General features: G+C 32.9%; 1 protein-coding gene across 1 annotated transcript; it reads left to right on the plus strand.

Annotated features, from left to right (window-relative positions):
• Nucleotides 1-1,535: 1,535 nt before the first annotated feature.
• Nucleotides 1,536-6,726, plus strand: LOC127083677 (tryptophan aminotransferase-related protein 2). The gene is made up of 5 exons (XM_051024012.1): nucleotides 1,536-1,942; nucleotides 4,852-5,155; nucleotides 5,599-5,879; nucleotides 5,969-6,270; nucleotides 6,370-6,726. Exons 1-5 carry the CDS (start codon nucleotides 1,671-1,673, stop codon nucleotides 6,546-6,548), a joined length of 1,338 nt encoding a protein of 445 aa, XP_050879969.1. The 5' UTR covers nucleotides 1,536-1,670; the 3' UTR covers nucleotides 6,549-6,726.
• Nucleotides 6,727-22,387: the final 15,661 nt, after the last annotated feature.

The following is a 22,387-nucleotide window of genomic DNA, read 5'->3' on the forward strand; positions in this document are numbered from 1 at the left end:
TCTGATAGCAATATGATTTTGGTGTGTCTCTATGTTGATGACGTATTACTAATAGTGAGTTGTTCATATGAGATAGCTAAGTTCAAAAAGGTGCTGATGAATGAGTTTGAGATGACTGATCTAGGAAATATGACATTTTTTTAGGGATGAATATTATGTACTATGGTAAAGGTATCATCTTGCATCAACTGAAGTATAAACTTGAGCTTCTGAATAGATTTGAGTTGATGAATTGCAAGTCTGCAATCACACCTCTTGAAATAAATCACAAGTTGGATTCTGATGCTGAGGGTGATGATGTAGATGCTACAATTTTTAAATAGTTGGTAGACTCATTGAGATATCTCTGCAATACCAGATCTGACATTTTCTATGCAGTTGGATTGGTGAGTAGGTTTATATACAAACCAAAGTGATCACATCACTAAGTTGCTATCAAGATACTGAGATATATTAAGGGGACTCTGAAGTATGGAGTTTTGTTCTCTTCTGGTGTTGAATCCAATTCAGAGCTGATGTGCTATTCAGACTCTGATTGGTGTGGAGATAAAGTTGACAAAAGAAGTACTTATGGATATTTCATTAAATATCTGAGAAATTCCATTTTTTGGTGCTCCAAGAAGCAACCAGTGGTTGCATTGTTAACGTGTGAAGCTAAGTATATTGCATGTGCTTTGACCACTTGTCAAGTTGTATGGATTCTGAACTTACTTCAGGATCTGAAGATCAAGGTGAACAATCCTATGAAGTTGATGATTGACAACAAATCAACTATAAGCCTTGTCAAGAATCTAGTGCTGCATGAAAGTAGCAAGCACATTGACACAAAATTTCATTTTATGTGAAACCAGGTTCAGAATGAGATGCTTGAAGTTGTGTATTGTAGCACTTAAAAACAGCTAACAAATGTTCTGACTAAGACTATTAAGACTGAACACTTTATCCAGTTAAAGAATGTAATTGGTGTTGTTGATTTTGATTAGTTGAATATGAATTAAGGGATGATGTTAGATATAATCCAGTTGCATTTAAGTTGAATTAGGGTTTAATTTGAATTTCATTTAATTTTGAATGTGTGTATAAGTAAAAGATGAATTTTTAATTTGTTAGAGATCTTTTCATTGTAACAGAATCTTCAATTCAATAAAAAATAATTACAACCTCTCTATCTATCTATATCTCTCTTTATATTTATGGTTCTCTTTATCCATCCATCCATCTATCTTTATCTTCTTATACAAAATCATTTTAAAGGAAGTAACGCCGACATGACATTCTGACTTGTGTCACGTGGACGTCACATCATTTAAAAAAAATGTGTAAAATGTAAAGTCAATTATATATATATTTTTTTCAAGAACACTAGTTTACCTAATTAAAAAATTTATAATAAGTAAAGATTAAAGTTAAAAACACCTTTAAATATAGGAAAGTAAGAATTTAAAATCCTAAAATATAAAAATTAAACAATTTTGTAATCCCAAGATGCTTCTATAGCCTCCCAAATGGTCCACCCCAAACACAACTTTATAAATTAGCATAATGCAATGAAAGAAAGCAATATAGTAGAGGCCAAAAGCATTCACGAACGAGACTCTCCCTCTCTTTTTTCTTTCTTTCTTTCTCAATAATTCATCTTTCCTTTTGCTCTGTTTTTCATTTGACAGGACATGGCCAAGATTCCTAGCACAGCAGTATTCTCTACGAAACACTTTTTAGCATTATCACTCGCTTTGAATGTGAGCTTCATACTGCGAATGCTCTATGAAGGTGAACAAGGACACAACATGTCTTGTATAAAAAATGAAACAGATTTTGACACAAAAACACATAGTAATATCATCAAATCACGTGTTGTTATGTCCTCATCCACTTCATCTTTGGCAAATTCTACATGCACAGACGGTAAAGCACGCAGCAACAGAATAATCAACCTGGATCAGTAAGTTTAACATAACATTCATTATTTTCTTCTCTTAATGTTTTAATTATGATTACTATATTAATGTTATGTTCTTAGACCTTACTGCTTGAGAAACTAAAAGCAATATTCATAGTTTTTTTTGTTGTTATGATCCATAAAGTATTGATAATTATGATTGAGCCAAAGGGAATATTACTGGTAGTGTCTCTGTTTGGGTAGCTAGGACAGGACAGGAGTTTCAGGCTTCTCTGCTCTAGTTTCAAGAATAGACAGGGATAAGTCATTGTCTTTAACGTGCATTTCTCGTCACAACACAAATAGTATCAAAATTTTGTTTCATTATTATTTCTTCTGCATGCTCAATTTAAAAATCTTATTTTTAAATTACTGTCAACTTTTATGTTTTTCAACTCTTCAAATCACTTTTTACTTTTTTTTCATACTGTTACTTTTTTTTTAATTTAGAAACTTGCATATTTGTTTAAATAATATTTAAAATGATACGTATAAAATTTTAATCAATTATTATAATTACTTAATTTCTATGTTTTTAAAAACAATATTCATAATAATTTCAAAATAAATATTTTTAAGTGAATTCAAAAATTATCAAATAGATAATTATTGTTGTTTAAATTATTTTTATTTTTTCAGAAAAATAAATAAATAAATATATATATATATATATATATATATATATATATATATATATATATATATATATATATATATATATATATATATATTCTTAATTTTAAAAAATAATTATATTTATATTTAGTTCTCTGGTAAAGAAACTTAATTTTATAGAATTGATTAGAGTTAAAAGTGAATTAAAAAAAAATATAAATGAAACCCAAAAACTCCATACGATTTACCTATTAAAAGCTTTTTAAAATAATGATAATATTATACATTAAATTATCCAACCTAAATCAAGCTAATAAAAAGATCTGATTAATGTAAAAAATGATTCGAGTTTAATATAAAAAAATAAATTTTTAATTCAATTCAAACTAATTAAATTTATAAAACTTAATACGTCATTCCAACCAACAAACATGGTTAGTCAAAATATTACCTCATTCTCATTTGTAGAGTTTAATAGAGTAACTTTGAAGAAATATATGATCATAAATAGACTATGGGTTAACAATAGTCAGAGTAAAAAGATTATCTTAGCTATTTTGAAATAATAGTTGAGCAAAAAATGAAGGTTTAGAGTTTACTATTCGATAAATGTATAAATATAATATCATTTTATTAACAATCTATTACTAAAAAAAAATCACTTTAATATCATACTTTTAATAATTATTTTTTATTGAATAAAATATATGTATATCTTACTAATCTCAAATAAATCAATGGGATTTACATATATCTCCTGAAATAAAATAGTGAGTTTTAGAAAAAATAGTGTTGGAATAAGTCTTCCTAAGGTCACTACCTATTTTGTAATATCCTCAAAAGTAAAATATTTTGTATGAAATTTAAACTAAGTTCATTTGTTGTACTAAACCTTTAAGTATAATGTGGATGTTAATGTTGCATCCTTCACTCTTAAATTTCTTAAACATAGTCGATATAAATTTTTATTCAAATAATTATTTTTTAAATATATATTCAAAATAATTTATTTTTTCATATTTTCTAACATTTTAACACATAAGAAAATGCGTCAATGTAATTAACGATAATATACGTATATATTAATTTAATATCAATGCAAGTCATCACTATCCTTCGTTTATATTCTCTGCGTTTATATTCTCTTTTATATTCTCTGCACCGTAAGTTTTACTGAAGCTACATGTATTAGCGGTCCCATTGTGATTTTTAAATTTATCAAACATAAGCTAAGTAGGCTAGATATAGGTCCAAGCCACCAATTTTGGAGGTAGCACTCTATAGGGTAGTCACATTAGGTAGCACCACTACACCACCACTATCAACGGCTCCTCACTTGACATTTTCTATACCAAAATCATCCTATACCTTATTAGGCCAACCTTTTAATCTCCACTTAAATTATTATTTTTATTATTTTATAATTTTATAACTATATTTTCAAATTTTAAATACAAATAAGTGAGACTGCATGAACTAAGATATACCCTTTCATGATCCTATCATATGAAACTGTCTTTTGTGGGTGTGTTTGAGTGACATTACATTTTTATAACTTTTTTTCTTTCTTTCTATTTTAGAGTACTTTTGGCCGCACAAATTATACATCATTCAACCGTATAACCTTTTTATGTTCCCTTTAATTATTCAATTTTCTCCATTTCCATATGGTTATGGAATATGAATCTATAATTAATCACTTCATTTGGGTCCTACATAAATGGAACTCCACCTCCAACGTCTTTTGTCGTATTACCTTTCTCCATTGATCTGAATCACATAATTGTCAATGCATTATACATTATACATTATACACATCTTAATTTCATTCTTTGCATCATGTATGTGGACACTTGAATTTTTTCTTTTTCTTTTATTTCCCATAACCTGACACATGTAGATGTACCCCCTTATTAAATACTCACCTTCTTAGACATGTTCATTGCTCCTTTAACTAATCGAAACCGATCCAAAAATAATTATTAGTCCTTTATTAACTAAGATTTGGTGACAGAACTAGGTGATTTTTGACACTACAAGGGTCAAGGAAATTTCGTGAATCCAGAATCGTTTTGAAAGTGTGTAATACAGACTATTCCACATAATTTAAAATTTATCTGTAATTAAATAGGTCTTAATAAATACTATTTGTTAGATTAAACCGTGATTAAATATAATCTCTATTTGTTTTGTCATGATTAAATTTTGTACGGTACATTCAAAAACTTGAGATGGTTCTGGTTGAATTTAAAATTATAGTTTATGAGTTGTGATAAGTTGACTTGAACAAAATGCAGTGGCAATCCGACAGTGTATGGGAAATATTGGAGACAAAGTGGTGACAAGACAAATATAATAATAAGAGGATGGCAATCCATGAGCTATTTTACAGATGTGTCCAACATATGCTGGTTTCTTGAACCTGAGTTTGCAAATGAGGTAATGAGGTTGCACAGAGTGGTCGGGAATGCAGTAACTGGAGGACGTTACGTTGTTGTAGGGACAGGTTCCTCTCAACTTTATCTTGCTGCACTATATGCTCTCTCTTCATCTCATGCAGCTCAACCAATCAACGTTGTCTGTGCCGCACCCTACTATTCTGTCAGTACCCTTTTCTTTTTCTTGGTTATTATGCATGTTGTATATGGTTCATCAACATTTATTTAATTGTTATGACAATGAATACATGGATTGATTCTCTTGTCTATTTTTAGGCCATGTGAGATTCTTCTTAAATGGACATTAGTTAATTATCACATTCAATGTATTCCTACCATCTTATTTTGTTTCTGTCTCCAATTATGTAGTAGTACTACTTTTGCACGTATAGTTGTTGCATCTTTTGTTGAAGGGTCACATGCTTTAAACTGACAATAATCTCTGACATGTTTGGTGTTTGATACGCAGTGTGACATTGACACGACATCAACATACCTGATACATTCAATTTATTCATTTTTTTCAAATTATTATTCATGACAATGTCAGTATTCGTGTCGTGTCTGGTGTATCTTAATGTATCTAATTAATTAATACTATTGCAGTCATACCCTACAATGACGGATTATCTGAAATCCGGGCTATACAAATGGGGAGGTGATGCAGAAACTTATGAGAAGGATGGTCCCTACATTGAACTGGTAACTTCTCCGAATAATCCTGATGGACATGTGAGGACCTCTAAGGTTAACCGTAGCGAGGGACTTCTGATTCACGACCTTGCATATTACTGGCCGCAATACACTCCTATGACATCTCCTGCGGATAATGATCTAAGCCTTTTTACTCTCTCAAAAATCACCGGTCATGCAGGAACGCGCATAGGGTAAGTTAGATATAATATAACTCCTTAGAACCGTAACTATTTATAATAAACTGGAAAAGTAAAAGAATGCTTCCACTTTGTACTTCTAGGTGGGCTCTTGTGAAAGACAAAGAAGTAGCAAAGAAAATGACCAAGTTCATAGAGCTAAACTCAATAGGAGTCTCAAAAGATTCACAGCTCAGGGCTGCTAAGATTTTAAGCGCGGTTTCTGATAGCTGTGAACAAGAAAACTCTCAAGAGGGTGACTCATTCTTCAAGTTCAGCCAGAAGCTCATGACAAACAGGTGGAAACAGCTAAGAGAAGTGGTGAACCGTGGTGAATTGTTCAGTTTGCCTCAATTTTCTCCTGCTTTCTGTAACTTTTTCAATCAGGTGTTGGAACCTCAACCAGGTATATACTATATAGTACTATATAAACTATACTTTAATTGAAGATTTTGATGTGGATTTCTTGTAGGAGTGTTTATGTATGTTATGATATATTTTGCAGCTTTTGTGTGGTTGAAGTGTGAGGGAAATGTGGAAGACTGTGAAAGCTTTCTTAGAGAACACAAGATCTTAACCAGAAGTGGAAGACACTTTGGGGTTAGCCCAAAATATGTAAGAATTAGCATGTTGGATACTGATGAAAATTTTAGCCACTTTATAGATAGACTATCTAGCATATAGTCTATGTAATGGAAATTTAGTTGTGTGTTGGGAAGTGAAAAGCTGCAACATAGGAGTAGTAATTTTGATAATTCATGTGTAGTGATGCATAATATGTATGGGGATCAGATCATATTTTGGGGCACAATATTATAAATTAAATTACTACTAATAAAGAAGATAAACTTAACCTGTTTTATTCATAATAAAAGCATGGATACAATTTGAGAAAAGATTAGGTGATCATAATAGTAAGGTAAGAAAATTAAAATTTTGTTGTTGATACATATTAGTGAAGGATGATACCGCAAATGATATTATTCTATATGATTGAGAATTTGTTGAAAATGATTTAGATGTAACATGTGTATCATGTATGTATGCTTGATACACATAGAGAAGTTGCTAAAGGAGTAGAATGTCGCTTGTTTGTGGCGGTGTAATACTTATATTAGAGTTTGATCTAATTTAAAAAATTTTATACACTCTCTTTTACTCAATATTTTTTTATCTAATTTATTTTTATAAAATTGATTTAAAAGGTGATGGATTTCACTTTATATAAATTATTTTAAAAATTTTATGTCTAACCAATTTGAGACTTATAATTTTCTCAATAAATTATGTAAGAAGTATTTTGATTTTATATTGATGTTCCTGTATTTATTTTAAATATAATTCGTACTTCCATATTAGAAAAAAATGACATTTGATTAATCAATAATTATTTTATTATAAGATGAAACTGTTAAAAAAATTAAACATACTTAATTAGACTTGTCTATATTGTTTGAGTAATTTTTGTGGTTATGATCGATTCAACGACAAATCTCACATTTTCTTTTCTATTTCTTAACTTTATCCATTTCGGTATGGGCGACCTTTCTTTTTTCTTTCGCATGGACTCATTTTGACAAAGAGTATCCCATTCATAGTGAAATCAATAGTCTTCATGAAAAACACCGAGCAACCTTTCCTTGTACAGAGTAGTCTTGACGAATACTAGAACATGTTGCAATAACATGTGAGCAAGACACATGGGAAGTTTAAAATTTCTCACTGTCAATCTTCTGTCTTTGGAGATGTTGAAATGTCTGATTGATTGTCCCTCGTTATGGTTCACATTTCCATGGACCGTAAGATATAATCCCTGACGGTCAAATGTCATGACATTGTGAGTCTTGGATTTTAACACTTCTTTTGTAATGTCTTTATTACAATTCTACATGTATACTTGTCCCAAAGCCAACATTTTCGTTCAATCATGTCCTTGTTACTCAAACAGTGATACAAACCAATAGTATGTTAATTTTACCAAAGCTCTTATAGGTAGGTTGTATCTAGACTTAAGCATTGGGTTCATTGACTCAATAAGGTCGTTTGTCGATTTCTGTTATACGTGCATGTCCACTTTTCTCTAGGAATATCATTAACCCACCTTAAACCCTGAATGTTTGTCTTGCGATAATATTATAATGTAGGCTCATTCAACGCATATCATGTATATCCAACATAAATATATTAGTCGAAAGTATAGTAGTAAGGATAAATAAAAGTATAACCAGATTGACAATTTTGTTGTGATGTTCTTTGTCTTTGATCTCACGCATGAAATTCTGTGCAATATTCCTGATATAGTACACATATGCAGATGGAGGATAATTTTCAGTCATTCCATAATTTTTATATACACTATTTATAGATTCGTGTATGTCATATGGGGTGTGACACGCGTTTTAAATTTTTTTAAAAAGAAATTTCAAGCACCACTTGTCTCACCTTCAACCAATCTTAAAGCTATTGGAAAATGTTGTCGTTCCTATCTTGTTAAACGTCCATTAACAACATCCCTCTATACTTATCTTACAACCATGTTTCATCAGTTAGAAGGACATATTTGCAGTATACAAAATCAATTATACACATTTGGAATGCATAAAATAAACAGTTGAAGATTTTGGCACCACCCAATTGTGTTCCCTCATCCGAATATGCAAGAAGTATCTTCGGTTATATTATAGTACGATGAAGAAATATTTTCATGACCAACAACCATCGTAGAATGTTATTGTATGAGGTCTCTCCATTCTCGTAGATATATGTGATTACCTTGTTCTTTACAATCCACGCTTTCTTGTACGTTTTTCATATGTCATAAATCTTGATAGTCTTACCATATACTCGATATTTATTGTAACATTACTAGAGAGATAGGGATCTGAAATACATATATTTTATTTTTCAACTGATGAATGTATAATAACATTGAAAGATGTAAGTATGTTTTTGGATCCACGCGTAGGCGATAGTGATATGAATGAATGTAGTGAAATGGATCTTAATATGCAGATGAATCATATATGAATATCCCCACTAAGAAATCAATTAAAGGGGAAAATGTGTTGTTAAAATGACTTGAAAGTATTATAAGAAATAATCTCATGATCCCAAGATGATATAATACATCATGCCAGGATTTACACGCTACTCATAATCAATCAACTAATAATGTCGTACAAATTAAATAATAACACCCATGGTTGTTGGCTACCATTAATTATAAATTTTTATGAGGCGAGTCGGTATAGTTGGCGGTGAGCTTGTTTAGATACGCTTTATAGGTCCCATATATAGAGTCATTCAAATAGGAATTAAGGGTATGTAATGCATTTGCTTGGTCTAAACTATAAATTTTTCATTATGTCAAATTGAAATTTTGTATGCACTATATTACATGCCTCTTTATTTTTAACATATTTCTCATATACATTTCATTATCTTTTTTTATGCTAAAAGATGTTGCAAAAGGATGATATCTAAATAACCCACCTAATTATGTCTGAATTATTTTTTACTCAAATTTCATACATTAAAAAGTATTATATATTTTATGTATCAATGGAGGTCTTATCTTGATTATATATCAAGTGACTATAATGATAGATTGATTTGGAGTGCAACTACTCATTTGATATACTGCTATATTGCTGAAATGAATCAAATGAACAAGGTCAAACTTTAATTTGACTACCGATAAGAGATACCCGGTCCACCAAAATTCCTTTAAAAAATCATAAAATCACTAATGTCAAGTCGTGAAAACTAAATCATCTAATGTTGAACAAAGACGAGCAAGATGAGGGGAAGAGCTCACACATATTTGTTTTGAGAGGCACAATAATGGATGAAAAAGTTAAGCCAAATCGAGAGTATATGATTTAGTCTAAATCAACATCATTTACCTATGCATATACGAGTCAATTTCTTAATGACACCAATGAACACGGTTCTATTTCATCTCAACAATATATCCCGTCCTTCCTTTAACAAGAGACTCATGCATGTAACTCTCAATTTCTATCCCAACCAACTTAATCCAACAACTCATATTCAACCACATACAGTAGCCAACTTAATTGTTTCATTTAAGATGGATATTATGATGTTAATTGTCTTATTTGATTTTGAGATAATAAGGACTCTTGAATGTAGTAAACGGGAAGCGACACCTTGAGTATCATATCACAAGGACTCTTGAATGTTATAACCAAACGAATGGAAAAAAGGGGTTTTAAAGGTTCAAAACTTACATCGAAGATAATTAAAGGTAAAAGCAAAATTGATAAATAAGTTAATCTATTGTATCGATTTCCGACTTATCATCGATTCTTATAATTTCAATTCCCTAGAGGATTCAATCCCATTCGATTACAATACCCACTGACAAGCGCAAATTGGTATTATATGATATATGTTCCTAATTTCCGAATTAAGCAAACGGATTTAAGCAGACGCGAATTAAGCAAACGCGACTTAATCAAACACGATAACGAAAAAGCTACGCTAACGTGATTATAGTTAAGGATCATACGAACAATCAAATTTAATCAACTCTATCCTATAAGAAACAATCGAATTAAGCAAACGAAAGTAATCGAATTAAGCAAACGAGTTTATAGGAAGAATTGAAAAGAAATCGAAATTAAACTGAAATTATTAAAAACCTCAAAGTGGAATTCGAATACAACAGATCAGCTCTTTGAGAATTAGCTCTCCATGAAATCTTCTAAGCAATATTGTCTCATCAAAATTCAGAACTCGATTCATGTAGCAGTGGAAGACCTAATATAATAAAAGGGAAATTCGGGCCCTTATGGGATCCGACCCGAAAATTACAAAAATCGGCTCAAACTAACTATTTTAATTAAGTCTCGGACTTTAACGAATTATTCGACCATTCTTTATTCCGAATATGCTTTTGACTTCAACATGAAACTTGTAGTTCTTTCTCTTATCTTACAAACGACTGGTAGCACACCTCGATCCGATACTCCTAGCTCCAGTTATGAATTTCTTCGTGCACACTGCTAATGCTGAAAATAAACTGCGGAAAAAAAATAAGTGCAAAAATAAGATAAATTATAAAAACACATTAAAAGGGAAAAATAACCAAACTAAAACATGGAAATGCATAAGTATAAATATAGAAGAATGTGCATCAAAATGCACTGATTGAATTCCCCCACACTTGAACTTTTGCACTCCGAGCAAAATTTAAAATAAAACAAAGAAAACACAAACACATCATTAGTTACTCATCATAGGCTACATGTCTTCTTTGGTTAAGTTTGCATCGATAGGTACTAATCTTGCACACTAAGTGTTGGTGTAAGCCCTAGAGGCCAATACTTTTGGTATTTGTATCGAATTATTTATTAATAATAAAAGGCTTTTTCTTTATTACGTTTGTTTAATAAAGTCCCTAGAATAGCTAGTCTGTTTAATGTATCAAGTATGACTTAATCATGAGATCACATTAAACATAAGGACACTATTCTTAAAGTATCCGTAGTCGAGCTTTAGTGTGAAGTGGGATAACATTAAAGCATTAAGACTATTATGTTTGTAGACTGATGATCACATCTCATGGATCATGGATAAAGAGTTATCAAGTCTTAAACATAGGTATGAATATTAAGAGTAATATTTATACCGGATTGACCCGCTATGAGAATACTATATAGAAAGTTATGCAAAGTGTCATAAGTTGTTCTCATGGTGATAATGGTGTATACCACTCTTCGACCTGAAACCACTATGGACCCTAGATGTAGAGTCGAGTGCTTTATTGCTGATCCAACGTTGTCCGTAACTGGATAACCATAAAGACAGTTGATGGGTACTCCACGAAGCATGCTAAGGGACATGAGTGACCTAGATGGAATTTGCCCATCTTGCGTAACAGGATAAATGTCTATGGGCCCAATATTGAACTGGACAAGGATGACACGGTCTATGCCTTGTGTTCAATATAGACATAAGGGCAAAAGGGTAATTATACACATAATTATTATCACAGATGGTTTTGTCAGATCACATGACATTTTCGTGTCTTGGGTAGCAGTGATGTGTTGCTAGATACCGCTCACTATTTATTATATTAAACGCATGATTTAATATAATTGCCAACGTCGCGAAAACCTACAGGGTCACACACAAAGGACAGATTGATGAGAGATAGAGTAACTAAGGAATACCGTAAGGTACGATGCCCTTAAGTGAATTATAGAACATCGTAAGGTACGGTGTACTTGAGTAGAATACGAAATATGGTAAGGTACCATGGGCTTAAGTGATTTTGGGCATATTATAAGATATGGGCCAAAATACACTTAAGTGGGCTTTTAGCTTGAAGCCCACACAAGTGGTTCTATAAATAGAACCCTTGTGCAGAAGCATTCATTGCGGTTGCATTCTTTTTGTTTTCTCTCACTCTCTCTCTCTCACTCAAAGCCTTCATTCGTACCAGCTAGCATTGAGATTGAAGGAACCCGTTCGTGTGGACTGAGTAGAGACGTTGTCATCGTTCAACGTTCGTGATCGCTTCGTGGATCTGCATCAAAGGATTTGATCGTCACAAGAGATCTGCACCAAAGGTTTCAACCGTCACAAGAGGTAAATATTCTATCACTGATCATGACCATTCGTAAGGATCTCTAAAGGAGAAAATTTTAATTTCCGCTGCATTTTGGACCGTAATTCTCCTTCACTAAGGATATCGTAGGAACACTAATCCACAATTGTGCAGTCATAAACCCCCTGAATACACAAATCAACTCGAATCATGTTATTATGTTAAAGCCTAACTTACTCATCCTTCTTTTTTCTCTTTTTCATTCAGGCGCAATCACATTAAGCCTGTTATCTCCACACCCCCATAGCAAGGCGACCGGTTAGTGACTCTGATCCTTTTTGCACGGGATTCTAGTACTTACATGGCATAACCCTTTGCTTACTTAGTTGTAGTTGCGGGGGATCAGACTGTAATCCGCCCTACCAAGTTCAGCACCAGAAACCGCTGAACCAACTGACAACGAGTCTTATTTTCAATTTTTTTTGAAGGTTCTACATCCATTGGGTTAAGTGACCAGGTGAAGGTCACCAAACTTAGAAGGTGCATTCCCTTTTCTTTCTTTTTTTTCTTTTTTGGAACACTCACTTATATTCATCGGTTTCCCTGCGTAGAGTGTGTGTGAGATGGTGCTGACTGCTGAAATAAACTACTCAAGAGCTGTCAGAGAATGAGAATTTAAGGCTAAAACATAATAAGAATTCGAATCAATTTCCATATGCAGGAGACTTACGGTGTTAAGACGATACTGATCTTGTGAATTTTTCCCCAGTCTCCGCAAACTAATCTCAAATTAGTCAGTCTATAGCCTAAAACTTTCAAGAAGATGCATTTTTTTTATTTTTTTTATGACTGAAAACAAACAAAACACTAACAAAAACAAACGAAACAAACGATTCTCCCCCCCCAACACACACACTTAAAACATACATTGTCCTCAATGAAAGAACATAAATATAAAATAAGAGCGAGAGAAAGGAAAGAACACACCCGAGGAGTCAAGGCGGATAAGTGATTGCATAAGCAGCCTTTTCCAAAGAGAGTTCTTCTACAGTCTCTTCTTCCAAAGTCGGGTTCTCATGTAGTAGCTTTGGGTAGTGTCCATTGACCTTGAAATTTTGATTAGTGCATTCGCATTGTATTCCAGGATCAAAGAAGAATCTTTGATAAGTAAAAGTGTTGAATGGGCGCGTGAAAGTGATCTCCTTTTTCACAATATCAAGAATCAAAGGATTATGGGGCTGCCTCACTACTTTTATTTCATCTTTAAGTGAGATCCTATGCATACATATGGAAGGGCTAATATCACGAGTGTCAGCCAATGTCCATCAAATTCCCTTCTTATGTTTCTGCTTAAGTTGAAGCTTTGATGAATAATGTGAATTCTTGGGAAGTGGTTTAGGCTCTATAGAATGTGGTTGTTCAATGGATGGTATGTTTGGGGCAACCGGAATGTCAAGAGCTTCAGCTACATAAACAACTTCATTTACACTATCACCCTGTAATGCAGCATCAATCTCAGCACATACAGCACAAAAGTTAGTGTTAGTACAATCATCACATGAGTAAATATCATCAAAACCAGATAAAGTTGGAAAATCAGCTGAAAACAAATCAGAATAAGCTTCATCAACAACTTCAGAAACCAACTCTATTTGAAAAACAAAATGTTTTCCCTCGTCAATCTTCTTATTTTTCAGTACTCCTTGTGGGAAAAGGATTGGTGATACATACTTTTTTTCAACCTCAATAACAATAGAAGGTTCGGGTTTATTTTCAGGTGTTACACTAACAATGTTTTTATTTTTTTCTGGGGCTGGTTTTGTAACTTTTTCGAATCTCAAGGAAATTGCACTCACATTAGAGCCTTTTGGATTAACTACTGTTTGGGCATGTAGTTGGTTTGATCCTCGAGCTTGTTGCATGACACTCATTGAAGTGGCAAGTTGTCCAATTTGCGTTTGCAAGGTCTGAATATTATAATCTGTTTGTTGCTGAAATTGGAGACTGTTTACAACCATTTGCTTGACAAGTTCCTCTAGTGAAGGTTTAGAAGGTGAAAAGGTGGTTACTTGTGGAGGGTTATATGGTGGTGGTGGTGGTGGAAGGGGTAACGTCAATTGTTTCACTAAAGAGGTAAGTTCATCAATTTTGGTTTCTAGAGCTTTGTTGGAAGAAGAAACCTGAATCTCATTCACACCTTTTGCTTGGACCATAAAATTATCCCTTGTTGTGAACTGTTGGGAGTTAAGTGATATCTTCTTAATCAAGGATTTGGCAGCAGCTGGAGTCTTATCAACAAGTGCTCCACCACTAGCAGCATCTAAAATGTTTCTTTCCATTGGTAGCAATCCCTCATAAAAGTATTGTATTAGTAATTGTTCAGAAATCTGGTGGTGAGGACAACTCGACACTAACTGCTTGAATCTCTCCCAATATTCAGCCAATGATTCCATGTCAACCTGTCTAATACCACATATTTCTTTTCTGATTGAAGAAGCTCTTGAAGTAGGGAAAAATCTTTCTAAGAATATTTTCTTCATATTATTCCAACTTGTAATAGAATTTGGCTCAAGATAATATAACCAATCTTTTGCTGCACCTTGTAGTGAGAATGGAAATGCTATAAGATTAACATGATCTTCAGTAATTCCTTGAGGCATCAATGATGTAGAACACACAATCTGAAATTCTTTTAGATGCCTATGCGGATCCTCACCTGCAAAACCATTAAACCTTGGCAACACGTGTATTAAACTATATTTCAATTCGAAAGGTACAACAACAACCGGAAATTCAATACATAAAGCATTATAATTAACATCAGGGGCAACAAGTTCTCTGAGGGTTCTTTGGTTAGCCATGTTAAACTCAATAGAAAAGAAAAAAAATCAACAAACAATGAGAAAACACAACTAATTCAGCAATGCAGCAACAAATAGAAAAATACCGACAATGTCCCTATTAAGTAAAAATAATTGAAATACGAAAAAAATGATTAAAATAAAATATAAAAAATACAAAAACACAAAAATTAATATAATAACGTCAATTAAGAATTTTGAGAATTTTTGCGAAATTTTCAGAAACTACTGAAACAGAAAATAAATTATAAAAAATAGAAAAATAGGGAATTTCGATTTTTTAGGGTGGCGTCCATTATTTAGTTTCTAAATAGAGGCTTTTGATCCTTGATTTTTTCCTAATAAATCGACAAATAATCGGAATAATCTGAGATGATTTTCTTAAAAACATTTTTTTTTCTAAACCGCAAAAAGACTCGTACGCAAAAAAGTTAGGGCAAAAAAAATGTTAAACATAACACCTAAACCTATAATAATGATTAAACTATAATAATGGTTAAGATCTACAAGAGTCCTCGACAACGGCGCCAATTTGATATGATGTCGCACACGGGTCAAAAACGAGTAATAAAATATAGTAAACGGGAAGCGACACCTCGAGTATCGTATCACAAAGACTCTTGAATGTTATAACCAAACGAATGGAAAAAAGGGGTTTTAAAGGTTCAAAACTTAAATCGAAGATAATTAAAGGTAAAAGCAAAATTGATAAATAAGCCAATCTATTGTATCGATTTCCGACTTATCATCGATTCTTATAATTTCAATTCCCTAGAGGATTCAATCCCATTCGATTACAATATCCACCGACAAGTGCAAATTGGTATTATATGATGTATGTTTCTAATTTCCGAATTAAGCAAATGGATTTAAGAAGACGCGAATTAAGCAAACGCGACTTAATCAAACACGATAACGAAAAAGCTACGCTAACGTGATTATAGTTAAGGATCATACAAACAATCAAATTTAATCAACTTTATCCTATAAGAAACAATCGAATTAAGCAAACGAAATTAATCGAATTAAGCAAACAAGTTTATAGGAAGAATTGAAAAGAAATCGAAATTAAACTGAAATTATTAAAAACCTCCAAGTGGAATTCGAATACAACAGATCAACTCTTTGGGAATTAGCTTTCCATGAAATCTTCTAAGCAATATTGTCTCATCAAAATTCAGAACTCGATTCATGTAGCAGTGGAAGACCTAATATAATAAAAGGGAAATTCGGGCCCTTATGGGATCCGACCCGAAAATTACAAAAATCGGCTCAAACTTACTATTTTAATTAAGTCCGGGACTTTAACAAATTATTCGACCATTATTTATTCCGAATATGCTTTTGACTTCAACATGAAACTTGTAGTTCTTTCTCTTAGCTTTCCAACGACTGGTAGCACGCCTCGATCCGATACTCCTAGCTCCAATTATGAATTTATTCGTGCAGATTGCTAATGTTGAAAATAAACTGCGAAAAACAAATAAGTGTAAAAATAAGATAAATTATAAAAACACATTAAAAGGGAAAAATAACCAAACTAAAACATGGAAATACATAAGTATAAATATAGAAGAATGTGCATCAAAATACACTGATCACCATCATTCCTTTAACAAGAGACTCATGCCCGTAGCTCTCAATTTCTATCCCAACCAACTTAATCCAACAACTCATATTCAACCACATACAATAGCCAACTTAATTGTTTCATTTAAGATGGATATTATGATGTTAATTGTCTTATTTGATTTTGAGATAAACTTTGTGATATTAATTGTCTTATTTGATTTTGAGATGAATATTCTAAAGTTAATTATCTCATTCGATTTTGAGATGAATATGAGAGTATTACAAAGTCAATGAAAATAAGCTTAGATTCCTAATATCATATGTAAATTTTATTATATTAAGTAAGCAATAATATACATTCAATAGGTGACATAAAAAAAATCTAACATAATGAAAGATATTATAAACAACTCTAAGTTATATATATATTGATTGATTTTTCAGATTGAAAGTTGAAACTTTCTTTTACAGATTCTTAGCATTTCTTCTTCGCAAACGAATATTGATTGATTTCAAAAGCGGTTGATAGAGTTAAGAAGTTGTTGGATTGAAAACTAAGTTTTAGTCGAAATAAATTTGAGGAAAATTTGATTTTAAAATTGGTCCAAACAAAACTATTTTTTTTAGTGCAAACCGGTTATTAACCAAATCGATCCAAACATAAATCGGTTTAAAAAATTAAACCGGTTTTGTCAAAGTGGTTTTAAAAATTAAACTGATTCATATATTTGATTCAATTTGGTTTGAATTTTGAACCATGCACGCCCCTATATATATATATATATATATATATATATATATATATATATATATATATATATATATATATATATATATATATATATATATATATATATATATATATATATATATATATATATATATATATATATATTCAAAACATAATTTCAGTATCTTCACTTCTTGTATTTTCAATTCCGCAAAATTTTCTTTTGTAACTCTTAAATTTCTTAATAAAAATATGAGTGTACTTTGTTTTTTTAAATGTCTAATTTTTTCTTGTATGCATATTTACTTCTCGAAATGCATCTTTATCCGTCTTTTTAATTTTGACCAAGGGGGAGATGTATACTTTCAGGAGGAGTATGATGTATTCTCTATCTAACTCAAAAGGAGTTTAATCACTCCAAATATATTTGTACTATTTCTTTTACCATCTCCCCTGAGAGATGTGTTGTCATAATCAAAAATTGGGAGAATGTGAAACCATATTTTACAGGCAATATGCTTTTAACAAGGACATCAACTTTTATGATGACAACTAATGTAAGTCAAGCATGAATGATTAAATGGATAAATAGGCAAACCTTATTATTAGGATTTGATGGACTTGACTATCCAATGATGGCAAACAAAGAATACAACTAAAGTCTCATCTCAAACCACTCAAGCATGTCTCAAAATAAAGAGAATCAGACAAAGTCTTGAAGCAATGGGAAAAACACTTAATTTAGTATTGAGTGAACAATTGTAAGGCAGAAGGACTTTATCGTAAAATAGTATTGGTAAAGCACACACACAAAAATATTTTTCAAAATGTTTTATCAAAATAAAATACATTAAAAAATATCTTAAAGTTGTGCCAGAAGAGCTAGGAGCAGTCAAATTTGCAAGAGGAATTTTTTTTGACTTATCTAATTAATTGGAGCATTTATCTAATCGATTAGATTAGCTCAAAAAAGAGTAACAGGTGATTAGGACAACGCCTTGATTCAAAGAAACAACTAGATATCTTTTATTTCCTCTTATAAACTTACAACCAATTATATTTCAAATATTTAACCGATTATGAAAATGCTTTGATTTATTTGATTGCCTTAAAACGCATTTAATTGAATTTTCTTTTTGAGCCAACCTCATGCCTATAAATAGAGTCTTAAGTTCCCATTTTAAACCGTCTATAATCGTATTTTGACACTTTCATCTCTTACTCTCTCTCTCTCTCTCTCTCTCTCTCTCTCTCTCTCTCTCTCTAAACTTTTGTTTAACTTTCTCTTACTAATATTTTAGCCTAAGTGCTTTTGTGAGAAAAGTCCTTTTGTGAGTGAGGATATATTTGTAATTCTGGAAAGGGTAGAAATGTAAATTCACCAAGGGAATCTTTTGTATACATCTTGGTTGAATATTATCCATTTAGGGATTTGTTTGGGTTAGAAGTGAAACCCGTAAAAAGCTTTGGTTTGGGATTATGTGATTTAGTCTTAGTTTAGGATGGAAATCAGCCCGTGATAAAGTCTCATAGGTTCTTGATCAACCCGGTGTTAAAACCAAGATAGGTTTAAGCTCAACCCAATATTAAAAGCTTCATAGGTTCAAGATCATTCCGGTGTTAAAATCTCATAGGTTATTGGTTATCCCATTTAAAACCAAGATGTTCGAGCTCACATGTTTAGGAGCTTGAAGACTAACTGCTCCAAGGTCCGTGTTTGTGGAAAGAGGACTAACCGTTTCAATCTACTATTGGGAGGGAAGATTGGACATTTCACTTCTAAGTTTATTCTGAAGAAAATTCGCAAACGCTCATATCTATCATCTTGTATCATTTGGTTAAAGATCAACCATCATTTCCTTGTATAAGGGGGTTTGTGAGTCTTTCATACTAAAAGCTCTCAACGTTTATTGAAAAGTCTCAAGATAAATTCTTGGGGACAAGACTAAGTCATTTTTAAGTGAACTTGTATAAATATTAGTGTTCTTCTTTTCCCTTAACTCCTTTAATTTCTGGAATTTCTTTTTCGCTGCTAAGTTTTCAAAAATGTTTTTAATCTCTGATTTTATTTCCCAAAGATTTTCAAAACCACATTTTTCCAAACCATACAATTCAACCCTCTCTTGTGTGAAGTCTCAAGTCCAACATGCCCAACTACAACAATCAATTACCCAAAACTACTTTTATGCCTCCAAAGTTCAATGGTGTTGTCAGATACGCTTTATACGTATGATTATATCAATTAATTCCCTACAGTGCCTTGTGCGCCTCCAAAGACCAGGGGAGCTGTCAGAGACGCTTTACACGTACGACTACAATAACCAATTCCCCCAGGGGTGCTATCAGAGAAGCTTTGCACGTCCGAACATGATATTCAAATACCCCTTGTTAAAGATATACACGCATTTACGCATAGCTGACGCACCCCCTTAGAATCTAGCCAAACTAAGGGGAGAATGGTGGACCTTGGAGACATCCATCTCGATTCGAGATTTACATCAGGGAAAGGGACATGGATCCTCCACCCTTGTCCGAGAATGGTCCTCTGTGACGCGGAGCACAATTCAAAAAATGACCTCATCTAGCCGGTTCCATGCCCTCTTTTTATTGTGAATGCAATATCGAAGCATGATCGCATTCAGAAGGACTAATATCCCATGAATAAAAAGCGTACATCTTGATGTGGCATACTCATAAGTAAGTCAACCGAACCTAGCTTTGCGAGAGATTTAAAAGCTCAGAATTGAACCCTAACACTTTCCAGCTTTAACAAGATGGAAAGTCACGAATAAAGGAGCAAGATAGAAAACTAGTAGGTAAAAGGTAACAATATGAACAAACACTGTTACGAAGCCGAGATACAAAGCCTGACAAAATTTTAACACCACTTTCCCAAAAAGAGTGGTAATAACTTAAAGTTATTTACATTTTAAAACATTCCTAATCTGATAACTCTTATGGTAAAAGATAGCCTTAATAAATTATAAGTATATAAATAAACCACGACACCACAGAGAAAAATTATATTCGCGATAAAAAAAATGTACTTTAAACATGAATGAGGAAGGTCGTCACTAACAACATAAATAAAGTACAATTACAGACACTCTAGAGGAGCGTACAAAAAAAACATATGGACGCATGGGTCCTATTGAAGAATAGAGAAACCATATTGTCTAGGAGAATTTGACCCGACCGAATTTTCTCCCTTGAAACAACCAGCGGATGATGTAAATGCTTCACTTGTTGCAGCGCATTCTCAAAAGAATTTACAACTTCCCCCAAGGTTCATAGAAGCACATTCTTTCAGTTTTTGGGCCAGAGAAGCATTTTGGCTGCGTAACAACTCTAACTCTCAATGGGTAGAATCAGGAACTTAGGTCATTTTCTCCAACATTTTTGCATGATACATCACCTGACTACCCACAGTTTCGAAAACATTGAACGAAGCTAAAACTTTAAGTATCGCTTGTTGAGAAGCGTAGACATTCCGTAGTTCCCTTAAATAGGTATCCCATTGAGAAGTTAAAGCTCCTCTCCACCTGGCTCTTTTCTTCACGTTCCCGATCTATCCAAAGAGCTTCCCAACGGCCGAATATATCTAGGGATAAGGCGATAAAAGTACGCCTAGAAGAACGGGCTATGATGGTCAATTCATCTCTTAGGGCCTGCCCGAAAAGATTGGCAAAAAATGCCCAATCATCGCCAAATGTTGAATAACGAAGATCACGAGAAGGACCACGATGATGATCGGGATCCACGTGTGAGCCTGAAGGAGCAGACAAGAGAGCACACATTTCGAGGAGGTCTGAGGGGAAAAGGAAGACCTATTACGATGCCAGGTGGTTGTATTTCCCGCTTTATGACCCAAATCCTTACCTCGTCCTCCATTACATCTACACATAAAAGTAATTATTATTCTGACGCGGACACAAGATGGATTGTATCATCAATAAAGAATAATGAAATTTCAAGTTTACCAAAGGCAACTCGACGACCCTCACGAGAACAAGACCGCACCAAGAGGGAGACATTTATTCCGAAATTTTTTGTTGGCTTCGTCTGAAGTGACTACACCCCTTATGTAACCCAAGTGACTAACAAAGTCTATGCTCCCTTTCTTCTGAAAGGAATTCTCTATTGAAAATTCACTTTCTTTATAAACATATGAGCCATTCCCCATGAGAAAGTGCTTCGCCGACCAACAATGAGGAAACATAGGTTTGCACCTACCTTTCATTTCTGAATCGACCTCACATACAGTTACATGAACCCTAGAGTGATTGGGGTATCAAAAAAGAACCCATATCGTCGGCACTAATAGGACCAACTCTCATCCTCTTGGCCGAGCCTGGTACCCCAATTGCAAGGAAAAATATGAAAGAACAGAACGACAAAGGGATTCCCATTCAAATATTCGCAATAATACTGGTAAGCCTTAATGTACACCCAACTAGTCGGAAGAAGTTGGGATGGGCCTACCATCAAGTACTTAAAAACACCTACCTCGAAAGAGGTGAAGGGAAAATGAACATCTAAGGTTTTGAAGAGATACTCATATAAAGGGACGGTGCAGTTATTGTATTCACTATAAATTTTGTCATCTTCGTCAGGGATGGTGAGACCCCAAAGCGACGATTCAGCCACTTCAGAAAAGGCTTCATTCAATCTTCCCTATTTGAAAAGGATAGAAACAATAGAAGAATATATGGAACCTTCCCACATAGACGATGGATTCACTAGTTCCCTTCTCACGTTCTTCAGTGATTTCTTGGCCATATTG

This window comes from Lathyrus oleraceus, chromosome 5 (assembly GCF_024323335.1).
Source record: "Lathyrus oleraceus cultivar Zhongwan6 chromosome 5, CAAS_Psat_ZW6_1.0, whole genome shotgun sequence".
Classification (NCBI taxonomy): Eukaryota; Viridiplantae; Streptophyta; class Magnoliopsida; order Fabales; family Fabaceae; genus Lathyrus; species Lathyrus oleraceus.

Coding starts and splice junctions, on each gene's coding strand:
- LOC127083677 (XM_051024012.1), top strand. CDS start 1,671: ATGGCCAAGATTCCTAGCACAGCAGTATTCTCTACGAAACACTTTTTA. Junction 5,880..5,968: donor CATGCAGGAACGCGCATAGG/GTAAGTTAGATA, acceptor TTGTACTTCTAG/GTGGGCTCTTGTGAAAGACA. Junction 6,271..6,369: donor GGTGTTGGAACCTCAACCAG/GTATATACTATA, acceptor TATATTTTGCAG/CTTTTGTGTGGTTGAAGTGT.